Raw genomic sequence first — 15,094 nt, forward strand, 5'->3', positions numbered from 1 at the left:
TTCAGAGGCTACTGCGGATATACTTCAATTGTTACTATCACCATAATGACCTAGTCCAAATTCAAAATATTTCATCACAGTAGCAGCATGACCCGCGTGTTTTAAGCTTTGTTACAAATATATCAGTTTACATTCTCATACCATAGAAATACTCTTCGTAATATTTTTTGTCTAGGCGGTTACTAGAAAGTTCGTTCACGAAGAAAGCGGTGGTGTGACTGCCTTGTGCGGCGCTGTTGAAGCATGCCTCGGGCAAGGGCTGCGACGGCGCGCGCTTGGATTGTTTAAAACTAGCTCCACGACTGCGTTGTTGCACAAGATTGCGAAGGTAAGTGCTTAAGTGCGGTATTGTGTCTGGATTGTTTTGCCTGTCAGTGGTATGATAGGAACCACTAGATACCAATGTACTTTGCGGCATTGTTGCACAAGATTTCTAAAGTAAATGTTTAAGTGCGGTACTGTAATAGATTGTTTGTATATTGAGGAGGGACGGTTGAAACCAATATACTGGTTGTTTTCTTTCCATACATATAACTTTCTGGCATAACAGTCCACACTTAGATAATGTTTTGTGTCTTTGGTGTCAGAAATTATAAAAAAATTTAAGCCACATTAGAGTCTAAATAAGTGTATATTATTATTTAGATCACATGAAATTGTGCTTGGACGGGATTCGTAAGTACTTGTAGTTAGATATAATTACCGGGTCTAATTGTGAATCTAAACCATTCAGGGACCTACTCGAAAAAACATAAAAATTTTCATTAAAATCAGTTCAACGGTTTAGGAGGAGTATAGTTATATACACGCGTACAGAAGAATTATATAATACTAGCTTTTGCCCGCGGCTCCGCCCGCATTATAAAGTTTTTCAGGCTAAAGTTTTCCGTTATAAAAGTAGTAGTTTCCCGGGAGCCTATGTTCTTCCCAGGGTCTCAAACTGTCTCCATACCAAATTTCATCTTAATACGTTGGGTAGTTTTTGTGTTTAACACGTTCAGACAGACAGATGCATCGGGGGACTTTGTATTATAATATATTTTTTAGAACTTTTAAGAGGAACAATCCCGTCATATATCATTGTTGCATTACTTTAACCGTTTACGCAGCGCAGGCAACGGAAGCTCACAAAACTTATAATTTTCCCCGTTTTTGCAACATGTTTCATTACTGCTCCGCTCCTATTAGTCATAGCGTGATGATATATAGCCTATAGCACTCCACGAACATAGGGCTATCCAACGCAAAAAGATTTTTTCACTTTGGACCAGTAGTTCCTGAGATTAGCCATTACTGCTCCGCTCCTATTGGGTATAGCGTGATGGTATATAGCCTATAGCACTCCACGAACAAAGGGCTATCCAACGCAAAAATATTTTTTCGGTTTGGACCGGTAGTTCCTGAGATTAGCGCGTTCAAACAAACAAACAAACAAACAAACAAACTCTTCAGCTTTATATAATAGTACAGATAAGTAATCTTTTTTATTTATAAAAAAAAAACAAACAGCTGTCTTCTAAATTCACATTCATCAAACGCACGAACTGTGAAAGCCCGAAGTTTAAACAGTTGTTAAGATTTCAGAAATTTTCCACTTTTCTTAACTTTTCTTTCCGTAAAAAACTTCTATAAAGTAAGTAATGAAAAAGATGAATGAAATCGTTTTCGTTTCTCAGGTTATGGCGTAATCAAGGGAAATATTTATATTTGTATATAATATATACATTGGGCAATAAGTTATACTTATTTTATTGCACTAGTATCAATGATATTATGTTTTCAAATAAAGCATCGTCTAAATAAATATTAAAATTAGAATCCAGAACATTATCCTATCTCCTAGGAAAAGTGTTCTATTTGTGACCATTTTCGTTGCTAGTTTATACATACCGAGATACCGTTGTACCGTTGCACCGCAGCATAATATTGTATTGTCCTTCAGGGAGAAAACTAGATGCAGATTAAATTAAGAATTCCATTGTTTCCTCTGGATATAGCTCGAACAAGCATATTGTTATTTGATTCTAGTATACGACATGTTCTATAACTTTAGGTCATCTGTACCTACATATGGCCTCATGGTTTCTAGTTCACCCCATTATTATTTGGTATAAGTAGTTAAAAAATGTCGTAATTTTTTTATGAAAAAAATAAAAATATAACTATAGATATATATTGAAATAAAAACTAAAAACTATTTAAATGGATTTTATCGCGGTTTTTTATATTATTATTTTCTCCCGACGTTTCGAAGACTTTGCAGCCTTCATGGTCACGGGGGGGACTCCACACCATGAAGGCTGCAAAGTCTTCGAAACGTCGGGAGAAAATAATAATATAAAAAACCGCGATAAAATCCGTTTAAATAGTTTTTAGTTTTTATTTCAATGTCTAACATTCGCGTAAACATAAGAAATCATTATATAGATATATATATATACGGAATCAATGTTTAAAATTGTAATAGTCAATAATTCAAATTTAAGCGATTTAGCTTTGTATTATTCTCACCTTTACTATTTGATTGAAGTTTCTACTCATTTCCAATACTTGATTGAAAATACGACAGTTATGGTTTACACATGATTCGAGTTATTTAGTGTATCGCCATTAATACACGCTAGTACATACAACGTAAACAATCATGTTTTTCCGTACATTGGTTGGAGGTTATAGTTTAAATGATTGGGCGTTTACGTGGTTGGTATAGCTAATAAAAGCAGACGTGTATTATAGTTATTTTAATTTATAACTAGTCGTTTCTATAATAACTTCAATTAAATTGAATAAATATTTTAACACTTACATTGTTTTTTTTTGTTTGGCTGGATATTCGAGGCGGAGTCAATAGTCATCCTAATTTCGGGGTCCCTTACCGGAAAATTGATTTTGTTGCCGCTGTGTATTTTATTTAACTAATACCCTCGGGGCTCGTGGTACGATAAATTAATATTATTTTAGTGTAAATTGCCATTTGCTACATTGTATGTTCAAATGAATTGAAAAACGTTACACAATCGTAACGTGATTCTTATAAAAATTATGTGACCTGTACAGATGTTCGGTGGAAGTAATTATAGCTTTCTTATTATTATTTTTGGTTAAAATACTGGCTGCTACGTCAGAATTTACTTGCCGTATATGTATTTCAAGTATCAATAAGAAATAATTAGGTACGCGTAACTCGTTATGTTATTTCTTCGTGAATTCTCCTATGTTATCAAAAGCGTTGCGACGCAACATACCTACAGTCAAAAGGCGGTCGCGGTAGTAAAATGGTTTAATGGTGTTTCCAAGGTGTATGTACTTACGGCGAAACCCTATAATAACAACAAGCTTTTATCTCCTCTTGTCTAGATTGAGTTTTATACAACACTTAAATCTTTGTGTGCCCGCCTTTTTTTATGGTTGATGAAGACCGACGGTTTTCAAATACCGTTACATTATTATTATTTATTATTTTCCCTGATATTATTTTCCTTACTTTATATTCATTAAATTCTTTAATACATTATGCTTTCTATTTCTCGAAAAAATATCAACACATTTTATTAGATAAAATACGTAATGATATTTTTTTCCTGTCATACGAAATAAATGTTCAAACAGTTATAACATGGAACTTGTTGCTTGGTGTTGGTTTTTCAAGGTATAATCCAAGCCAATCTGTCCCATTTGTGCTCTAAACAGAATTAGTTTCATCTGGCTTTTCCACATAAATATACATGATTCTAGTTTGTTAGTTTAGAGTCAGCACTCTCGGGCTGTTAATAGAGTTCCTAACCCCTCTTACTGTCTGCTGGCATTTGATAATAGCTGAGAACCGGATCAAGTACGAGCTTTTGGAAACGCCACGCGTCCGTTATATTGCATACTCAGCTGTTGCTTGCAAGTTAAAGTTTACCTGTATATTTTGTTCTGGCATGTGATGTATATTATTCGTCTAGTTAACTTTTGCTATATTTGAAATAATAGTACGAATTAAACATGAAAAAATTTTCTTCCTATGGTGACATAAATGACTTGCATCTTTCGCATTAACCTACCGCCATAACAGTTTCCAAACAGAGTCTACTCACAATATGTCTTTTTAATTCAAAGTCACAAAATAAATGACTGAATTCTGAAGTAACAGAGATAAAAAATACACATCGAATTGAGAACTTTGCTTTTTGAACTCGGTTAAAAATATTGTTGGACATAATAAGTGAGCCAAAAACCAGCAATTATTAACTCAAGTGCTCTGTCACTAGACAAATGATGCGAAGTAAATGATGAACATTAAAACATTGTAACAAACCGTAACGAGGGTTAAACAGCTAAGTGTCTGTATCTGGGCGCTGAATATTCAACGCACACATAGTGCGGTGTACACCACTCGTGGTTATCGATTTGGTGTAAAAACTAGCGCGTGTGTGATCGTACGTTGTGTGTAGTATCGTGTATCGTGTTGCCAGATGTCACTGTATTATTAAGCGTTTGCAATGAGATATATTTTTATGAATAAGTAATAGGAACACTGGTTCATTAACGACTATATTGTGTAAGTGTATTTCATATGGCTTAGAATGTTTAAACAGGATAAAACAGCCAAGAGCATATAATATTATGAGTCCTAACTTTCTATTTGATTTTGATTCTTAATTTGATTGGATTTACAAATAATATCATGTCGCTTTCGTACTTTTGTGAAACTTGAAGACGAAGGAATTGATAAAAGTAAAGGCGAAGTATATAAGTTTTATTCGGAGATAATTGTTTCATAGTCCACTTATCCGAACAGAACACATGTGTGACTTAATATATTTATGGGTCTAAGTATATGACATGACGCGGCTATATACTAAGTAATTCATAATAGATTGACATATTTACCGTTCCAAACTTCTCACAAGCATGTGCCGATGACGAGGAAACACCGGCGCAAAATTAAATTGTCTCGCGTAAATCGCTATACCTGGCAACACCGTAGGTATAAATTGAAACAATTTTCTCGTTAAACGCTTTGTAACAAGTAACACCGTACGTAATTACTTATTCATGTAACGTTAACTTCGGAGTCGAGACGGTCTTGTTCATAATACATTTTGCGTATGTCTTATCTGAAATATTTACTTTAGTTGTGTAACTTATATGTATAAGTTCTTGAATTTTGTATTAATACTCATAATACGGCTATTCATGAATTTTGTTTACGTTACACCCTTAATCAGAAAGCGTCTTGATGCGAAACTTTGGTAATAAATAAGTTTTTAGTGCCCATATTACTGTGGATACACTATATAAATACATAACGATAATATCATTGCTCAGTCAATAAGCGACCACTGAACTAGTTGAGTTCATGTTTAGAGCGCCAACGTCAATTGTTTTAGGCGTTCATTTGTTGTGGATTGTGGAGGCGCACTTTGACCAATTTTGTCTGCAGCATGAATGGGCTGAGTCGAGCGATGTAGCACCATTGTTTCGAAAACCGACGCAAAGTGACAGATTTGCCGTTGTATTTCACGGTCTGTGTTATTGCTCGTATAACAATTTTCCGCCACAAAAACATATATTACTAATTCACACCGTCGTTATTCCTAAAAATTTGGTTTCGATACGCTAGTTCTCTATTTGTTTTCAGGTAATCATACAAATAATCAACCTACAAATAAATTAATTTGATGGAATATTCTCGAGGAGTTCAATGAAGTGATCGTGCCTTAATTATAATTTTAAATTTGATTCTACGGCAATTGACCCATTACACACTTGACTTTACATCGTAACAACTTCTAATATAATCTAAGGTTTCATTAAAACGAAAAATGTAACAGAGGAATCATCCACAAATCTTGATATTAATACATTCTGTTACCAAGGATTAAAAAATTAAATCATTTAAATAATTGAGTAATATGTAATAAAAAATAATAATACCGTATTAGTGGTTTTAAGTTTATCAGGTATATCTTGGGTGTTTAATGTTCATCATACTTGTTCTAATAAGTACTATTGTTGGAGATTGTAACCTTCGTCGTGACTTATTATTTTTTATATGTTCTATTTTTAGAACTAATTGTATTTTGTTTGCCATAGTTACTTCTCTTTAGTCCGAAATAAACACTCGTGTCAATAACATCTTTTACTAACTTTATTTAATTACTAAGAACATATACCATATTTACAACACGTTATCAGCACGAACGCTTAGTTCTTAGTTTTTCACGTTATTTAGTAAAATAAAGTTGTATATATTTTTTGTGTGACTAGGAAATAGTAATAGTCTGAAAATGTCACATAAGTCTGGAGATGTTTCGAGTATGAAAAATTCCCCTGCGTCGATCACATCTTTTCCATTTCCTTGTTTGAGGATAAAAGATGGATATCCGACTTGGAAGTTCAAGATGCGAAATTACCTTATCCATGAGGATTTATGGGAAACAATTAGTGGATACCGAGATGGAGACACAACCCCTGCCTCTACAAAGGTACGCAAAGACGCAAAGGCATTAGCAAAGATATGCTTATCAGTAGAAGGTGCAGCGATAACCCATATAAGATGTGCGAAAACTGCATCTGAGGCATGGACTTGTTTGCAAAAAGCCTTTGAAGATAAGGGAATAGGACGAAGATTATTTTTGGAGCGTAGACTGTACAGGTTGAGTCTATCAGAGTTCAAAAATATTGAACTATATATTAACGCAGTTATGTCAACCGCACAGGATCTTGCGGATATTGATGTAGTCATAGAGGACAAGTCTATTGCTGCAATACTTTTGGGAGGTCTAACTCCAAGGTATGAACCTCTCATTATGGCTTTAGAAAATTGCAATGTAGACGTGACTACAGAGTTGGTGAAAACAAAACTGCTTAATGAAATGTCCAAAGATGTGGTTACATCATTAGACTCTGTCTTTCATGCGAAGAAGAAGCCTAAGTCAATGAAGAAGAATATAGTTTGTTATGAGTGCAAGACACCTGGACATAAGAGACCAGACTGTCCACAGAGAAACAAGAAGGAGAAAAGGCAATGCGGTAAATACCAATGATACGATATTTACAAGTCTTAATACTTCTGGAAACCCAAGAAAGGACATAATTTATGTAGATTCAGGTTGTACTAGACACATGACTTCTAGACGGGACTGGTTTCAGAATATCTCGATACAGAATCAAGGTACTGTTACTGTCGCAAATGGAGAACAGATTAAGTGCTGCGGAATTGGAAATATTACCGTATCTAATAATATTGTTAAGTTAGAATATATAAAAAGTAACGATATGCCTGCTGATGTACTAACGAAGGCCCTCGGACCTCTAGCACACAAACGATGTGTAGTTAACTTAGGTTTAGAAACTTAATTATTTTATTTGTTTTGTTTTCTGTCACAACTGCGATTAAGGGCGGCTGTTGGAGATTGTAACCTTCGTCGTGACTTATTATTTTTTATATGTTCTATTTTTAGAACTAATTGTATTTTGTTTGCCATAGTTACTTCTCTTTAGTCCGAAATAAACACTCGTGTCAATAACATCTTTTTACTAACTTTATTTAATTACTAAGAACATATACCATATTTACAACAACTATATCAAGTAATATTTTCAAACTATAGTATTACATTATAATTATCAAATACTTTTGATAAATATTAAAGTAATAAGAAGCTATGAAAGAAGTCGAAACCTTGTGATAAAAAGCTCGTTTCCTTTTAACATCTTGTAAGATGAAAAAGATGAATAGCAACATAAATTAATATTAAATATCTTCCATTTGATGTTTATGTGCCAATAAAATAATCTGAAACCAATTTAATCATGACCAAAGCTTTTAATATTTCAATTTCACTTAATGGATAGCGCATTTATTTAAGTATCTCATACGCTATTACAAAGTGCACCTATAAATTTATATGTGCAGTAAATAACTTTGTTGGCTCTGGAACTTTGTGATGGTCCGGAAACAGTACAGGAGGTTCTTAATATCCCTTTAATTTACGGTTAGTAGATGCGAGTCGTATTATGCACCCGAATTTAACGTGAGCTTGAGAACTTCACGAATTTAGTTGCGTATGTCCGGGTTTGCGATAAACCATAATATAATTATTTAAGCAAGTGAAGCAATTGTGGCGAGAAATTATTTTCGTATGATTGATATTGTATTATTGAAGTTTATTACATGCACGAGTTAACTGATGTTGCCTAACGCCTTGAAGTAATAATATACTAGCGACCCGCCCCGGCTTCGCACGGGTGCAATGCTGATTCTAAATAAACTACAGAAAAACTGTGAACGTTGTATATAAAAACATAGCGGCCCGCTCTGGCTTCGCACGGGTATAACATAACAAAATAACAGTATTTCTCCACTATTTAATGGATGTTATTATACATATAAACCTTCCTCTTGAATCACTCTATCTATTTAAAAAACCGCATCAAAATCCGTTGCGTAGTTTTAAAGATTTAAGCATACAAAGGGACATAGGGACGGAGAAAGCGACTTTGTTTTATACTATGTAGTGATGGCACATGGCAATCGTCTTTGTCTTTCAATAAAAAAAAATAATATATAATTTTCAGTCTACGTGCTTTATCATCCGCATTAACAGTGAAAATTGTATGTGATACGGTGAATAATTCATGAGATATTGCATTGGATAATGCTATACAGGCGGATGAAAGGGGTAAATTGAGTGTTTATGCTAGCTTGAGATCCACTGAAGCGCCATTAATGGAAGTATGGATTGCTGGTGTACAATGCTACGGTGCATTGGGTGGGTACTTATACAAGTGAGCAGTGTTTGGCATGAGTGGATTCGATAATAAGGAATTATCATTATGTATCTTTTAACTATCGCATTTGATTATCTACCACAAGCATTTAGTGGAAGCAATTTTCAATATTTACTACACAATTCATTAATTCTTACAGCTAATTAGTCTTAAATAAAAATAATGTTACTAAAATCATTAATATTATATTATTTTGTCTCCTAATCTTGTCTTTTTTCTCGATCCGGGGCATTTACGGATTGAGTAAATAATTATTTAGCAAAAAATCTTGTTTATTTTCCTAGAAATCTCCTATTGATTAATGTTGATATTTAGTAACGTGCTACCAAATCTCTACTATATATTAGGTGTCTGTTTTCGTTTATAAATACAAGACTGAGAACCTATATTATAAAATTTTATTTCTTTATGAATTGAACAGCGCCTTGGTGCTATCATTATTTATGGGAAAACGTGGGTTAAATTGCTTATAATTTTATTAATTTATAATTTCATTGTATTGCGCGAATAAAATTCGAGCGGTATGGTATTTATAGAAATTTCATTTTATTATAACGCAAATAAATGAAATATGTCTTGTTCAAAACCAATATTTGATTTCCATAGAAGTTATTCCCTTACGGGATTTTAAATATCTTAAAAGGTCAATGCTATAGACCTATTTCCAGCTTTAATTTATCGACTCTCTGTGAGCTTTGTCTGGTAATTAGGTCTATGTAGAAGGATTCGCTTAGAATAACGCAGATTATATTGATATAGGTCAGTAGGTAGGAATATTTTCCTCTTAGTATAATTGTATTATTGGTGAATAGAAATGCTATATAACTATTTATTTCTATGTATTTCATTTAATTTTTTATTATATCTTTTCCATTACTTCATTTTTGTAAACAGTTTCCTTTACTCGAACACCGTTACTAATAATGTTTTCGCTAAAAATTTTGTCTCCCTCCTTATATCAAATAATTTAAGAGATTCAAAGCTCAGATTAGGTCAATTACTTCTTGAAATGGTTCTCGGTAAGGCCTATTAAACGTTGTACAAATTATTTTAATTTGATTTCATATTCTTTACATCATATTACGTGTTAACATATCGCTCAAAGGTTGTTCAAAAGTTGTAAAAACTCCGACATAATGTTCCAGTATTCATGTAACACCTCCTCACGTTACACAAAGCAATTTTAAATGAAAATTCCGGCTGTAATCTCGTGTGGCAACAACCCAAGATCAACTTTGATATACAAAAAGTTTCATAACACTTTTGTTCATAGTAAGAGGATTGTTAGCATTTAATTATTTTAACTAAGACATTATTAACAGAAAATACGTTAATTTAAAACAATGATATTCATACATGTACGAGAGCGCGTATGGAAAGCTTATTAAATAGAATGATTTTACTTATGGTTCTGAACGAGCTTTTAGAACGACGAATGAGTTTATAACATATTTTACATTTACTGGCTTTACTGAATTTATATTTAATATTTATGTTATGTAGTTTTTAACGCGTTTTGGGACGGTTGACAATATTATTGAATATTATAAAGGATTCGTATATGCTACTGAAAATAAAAACAGGTATATTTTAAAATTTAAATTTTTAAAGTCCTTCTAGATATCTTTTTAAAACATAATAAAATTTGATCCATCTGTTAATCTCAACGATGCAATGTGTTGTAGACTAATGACAGTAAGAATTTTTATCATTGTGTGCCATACAATGCATAGCATAAACCGATGGCTGTAAAGTGTAGACATGGAATTTTTCCCACCAGTCCCTTACGTAAATGACCTATAAAAAATAACGGAAATTCATCATGTAAGTAAAGGTTTTAAACCCTATCGGGCACATCGCTATCTCTGTATGGCTCTATCAAAAATTTCTACTTTCGGCATAGTCACTACTAATACGTTTTTGCAGGAAAACAGAATCATACGTGATGCGAAAATAACAACAATCATACGAATATCTGGTGGAGTTAGAAGAAGCTTACTCGGAAGCATTGTATTTTTTCTCAAGTAAGAAAAGAGATTAAATTGTAACAATGTATAAAATGTAACGAGATTCTGTATCTGCGTTGTTAGACAGAAATGGCTCCTCGGAATTATATAAATTGATTAGTCTGCTTCAGTGTTAAGAGTAATAGGGACGCTCGTTGCTATAAAATTTTATTAATGAACGAACCGAGAATAAATGGTTTAATGTTAGAGCCTTTCTGGTGTATAATTTGATTAATTGTTTAATATAATGACAAATGATTTCATTAATTTAAACAGCCGGAGTATTTCTTAAACTCAAATCGGCTATTTTAAATCGATCTAAATGGAAGTTCGCTGTTCACAAGACCACTTTTTAGGTTAGTGTTTCCCGAAATAGTTTGCCTAATGGAAGTACCATTTTGTATTCTGTTGTCGTAGGCTTGCACGTTCCTTTCAGTGAGTAAATGGGTTTGCTGCGGTATATTGTGAGAATTAATCGTGGTGAATCGATGACTCTAATAGTGGCTGTTATCGATCGTGTTAAAGTTTGAGCCTATTATATATTATATACTACATTTGTTATGTATATGCTATTGCGTTTTCATTAGGCGTTATAATATATAAGCAACATAATGTTGTTATGTATATGTTAACCATTTCTAGAATATAGCTAATATTCTGGGTATGGTAAAATATTGTAGATTGATTTAATTCTGATCAGGCAAATAGTGAAAAAACTAATCCTTTACACATATTATATGGATCTTAGGTATGTTTCTTTATTTATTTGTAGAATGCAGTTAGTAATATATTACCTATATTGGATTTTTCTTAATATAACCGCTGTTGTTAAATCTTCGTTATTGGTCCTGTAAGATATATTGGCCTTAAGCTCGATTAATTCGACTCACGCAAGTACTTACTTTCCAACTAGAGAAGGTTTTTCCATTTGCTTTAACACTGTGAAATATTTACTGTTATTTCAGGCAGTATCCCCAGGCGCAATCTCGCTTTAACGTACTGAGTGCTCTGACTGTTGCCTTCGCTTTTCGTTCTGAGTAAAATACCTTAAGCGCTTTCTCTACTGGCACTTAAACTTAACAACAGCAGAGTTTAACAAATAAAGACGGCATTTGCTATATTGAAATAATTGCAAAGCAAATATTACCACCTACTTAACGGTTAACACAACAGTCAATGGCAAAAACGATTTTTATTTTGATTCTAAAAATCTTTATCTATTATTTTAAGACTTCATTGAATCAGCTTCAATATAATAAGTTACAAGTATCTTTATGTAAATAGTTTATGCGTAACCTATCTGTCGGCCTTTGAAACACTTGACACTCTTATAAACTGCCAGTCTCAAAGGAAAAGCTGCGACGCTAATCGCGGCTAATTTCAGTCGTCATTAAAAATTTTACGACTATATAAGTACTAAGTACCTATTCCTATCTAAGACCACATTCGTTACACATTTTCCGGGCATAGGTCCATATAAAGGTATAGAAAAAAAATCTTTGAGTGATGAGACGAGCATGCCTTTCGCTTGATGGTATACGACCGCTCATTAACAGTAGAAACACCATCTGACACCTTGAATTACAAAGTATTGTTTGGTATTCCGACGCGCTCACCATCTTGAGACATGAGATGTTAAGTCTTATGTCCAGTAATTACACTGGCTACAATGTCCTTCAAACCGGAACACAACAATGATTACACACTGGTGTATATTCATACACTATTTAATCTAGTTCGTATTTACAGCACTGTCCCGAAGCAGCGTTGGTATCTGCGCGGGTATTGGCAGCAGAAGGCGCACCAGCTACACGGTCAGCTTCAGGAGTAGAGAGAAGACCCTCGATGCCTCGACCGCCTCTTTGCAAGAGAGGCTCTGGGTCGTTGCTCTCGCAAGCACCTCCACAATCTAGGTGAGTTGTTTTGTATAGTGAGGTTTGGTAAACGGCGGTTTACCTAGCTATTTCGTTTACAAAATTTCTGGCACGGACCCATTAGGATGGTATAGAAGTGTGAACAAATACTGGTTAAGTAAGGAAAAGTTTTGACAATATATTGCGTACGTTCAGTTTTAAAATTCCCCTTATTCTAAATAAGATACTTCTTTATTACGTTAGCAATGTAATCAGATTTGTCTGGATTGCACAATAGTTATATTAATGTTAATAAAGATTATATTTGTGTTATTCTTTTGTTGCTGTTTTGTTTCTATTTCTATCTCCTTAGTCATTCAATTAAAAACTATCAAAAAATTAATACATTTTAATTAGAAATGGAAATTCATTTAATTTTAATAAAATTTCGTATTCAAAATTGTCTAGATATCTTCGGTCCTTTCAATATTAAAATATGATTATTTAAAGTTTGTCGCGTTCAGAGCGCAATTATTTCTCTCGGAATCTACCCTAGGAAGATTTATCACGGAAATTAAATTGTCGTGGCGCTGCGACAAACTCGAAAAATTAATTTCAACGCTATCCGTGTTGCCGCTTTTAGAATCAGATTCTTATTAAACGTGTTCATTTAGAGAAATGAACGTTATTATAAATTAAGCAGTAAATTATTATGTTTGTTATAGAAATTGAAACTAGCTTTGTGTATTTTCAAATTTGCTAATTAATTATTAACGCATAACTGTCTAAGGGCTTTTGAATTATATCGAAATGCTTAGAGAGTTAAAATATGATACCTGTCTAATTCAATGTCATTGCGTAGTAGTTTAAGTTAATTTTTTTTATCAAACTCGATCTGTATATTACCAGAGTAATATTTTCTGTAATTACTGTTAAGATTTTTAAAGAAAGATAATAAATGTCATTTTGTCTAACTACGTAATTTTATCAATGTTGTTCCATTAAAACTTACTCTCTTTTTAAGTATTGATAATATTTTGTATAAATCAATGAAAAAATAACTCTTTTCGAAAAGTTAGAGTTCAAAGTAAACTTCTTGTATGGTTAATATTATTATGATTAATTATATTTTTTCTTAGAGTATATAATTTCTTAAAAAGTACATTGGTTTGGTATTTCGTATTCTTGTATAGTTAAGTGCTGTTTTCTTCTGCTGCTTTAATATTTTTACAGAAAATTACGTAGAGGTGTGAAACGTAGCTCAAAGGCATGTTTTTCTAGATACCTAGTCAACAGTAATCCTTTTAATCGCTACAAAATATCATAGGTGTTCAAAAAGATCCTTGTCCTGCCAACCTATCTATTCCTTGTAAAGCAAAATGGGTAGAACTCTCAGTGGAGTAAAAAGAAATTGTGTAGCGAAGACAGATAGTCTACGAGTCTGCTACGGCTTACGTGACTCATCGGTATCACCGAACAGCTTATATTTTTAATCCTTTACGGTGAAAGCTTAAGTATATGTATCTTTAGTATCAATAATGTATTTGGAATGCTTATTTCCTCGAACGTTTCTTATTATATTAAACATGAACATTTAATACACACACACACACAATATCACGCATTTATCCCCGAAGGGGTATGCAGAGGCGCAACCAAGGAACCCACTTTTCGCCAAGTGTGTTCCGTCCCATGATCTGATAGGGGGCGAGCCTATCGCCATATCGGGCACAAATTGCAGACTCCGGGCTGATACTGAGCAGAAAAACCCAAGTATCAATTTGCCCGACCCGGGATTCGAACCCAGGACCTTAGAGCGACATGCCGCGCTTGCAGTATAACTACGCCACCGAGGCAGTTGAAACATTTAATATTATAAGACTAAAAGTCATACCGAAAATTAAATCGCCTCTGGTTACCCCTTCGGGAACAGAAAGGTGTGATTGTATGTGTTTTATATAATAAAATAAAACTTTAGGGTTTCCTTAGGAAAAAAATAAATAAGTATATTGTAGAATTTTTATTGAGCGCGTTTCGTTATTTCAGACATAACCCTTGTTACGTTTGCGTTTTGTTCTAGCTCTCTGCAAATATGCAATTACGTATTCCGTATATTCCGCCGAATGCCGAGTTTGTAGTTGGATGGCAGTAATATATTCTAGATTTTGTCGTGGTTATTTCGACGTTTGTTGATTACCTTTGAGAGTCCTTTCATAACTCGAATGGTGTTAATGTAGATTTATACATTTATTAATGTAATTTATACCTAATTGTGTCTAGTTATTATGTAGTGTTAGCTTGTTAAAAAATACAGTTAATACGAAAATGTTATGATACGTTTAATCTCTCTAAAAAATCTATCAAGTTGAAATCTAAGAATTGCTAGCTATTAAAAGATGGTAATCAAAATCTTTTATCGTCACTTCAGACTCGAATATAATCTCTGCGACGTTT

The 15,094-nt window shown here is 33.3% G+C and overlaps 1 protein-coding gene across 3 annotated transcripts in view; it reads left to right on the top strand.

The window, feature by feature from the left end:
* LOC115441376 (small G protein signaling modulator 2) overlaps window positions 1-15,094 on the top strand; it is a 55,696-nt gene that overhangs the window by 11,384 nt on the left and 29,218 nt on the right. For all 3 annotated transcript variants that reach the window (XM_030166149.2, XM_037436665.1, XM_037436666.1), the window contains exons 3-4: window positions 176-328; window positions 12,537-12,700. In XM_030166149.2, coding sequence (XP_030022009.1) covers window positions 176-328; window positions 12,537-12,700 — 317 coding nt within the window. The remainder of the gene's footprint in view (window positions 1-175; window positions 329-12,536; window positions 12,701-15,094) is intronic.

Source organism: Manduca sexta, chromosome 9 (genome assembly GCF_014839805.1).
Source record: "Manduca sexta isolate Smith_Timp_Sample1 chromosome 9, JHU_Msex_v1.0, whole genome shotgun sequence".
In the NCBI taxonomy this organism is placed as follows: Eukaryota; Metazoa; Arthropoda; class Insecta; order Lepidoptera; family Sphingidae; genus Manduca; species Manduca sexta.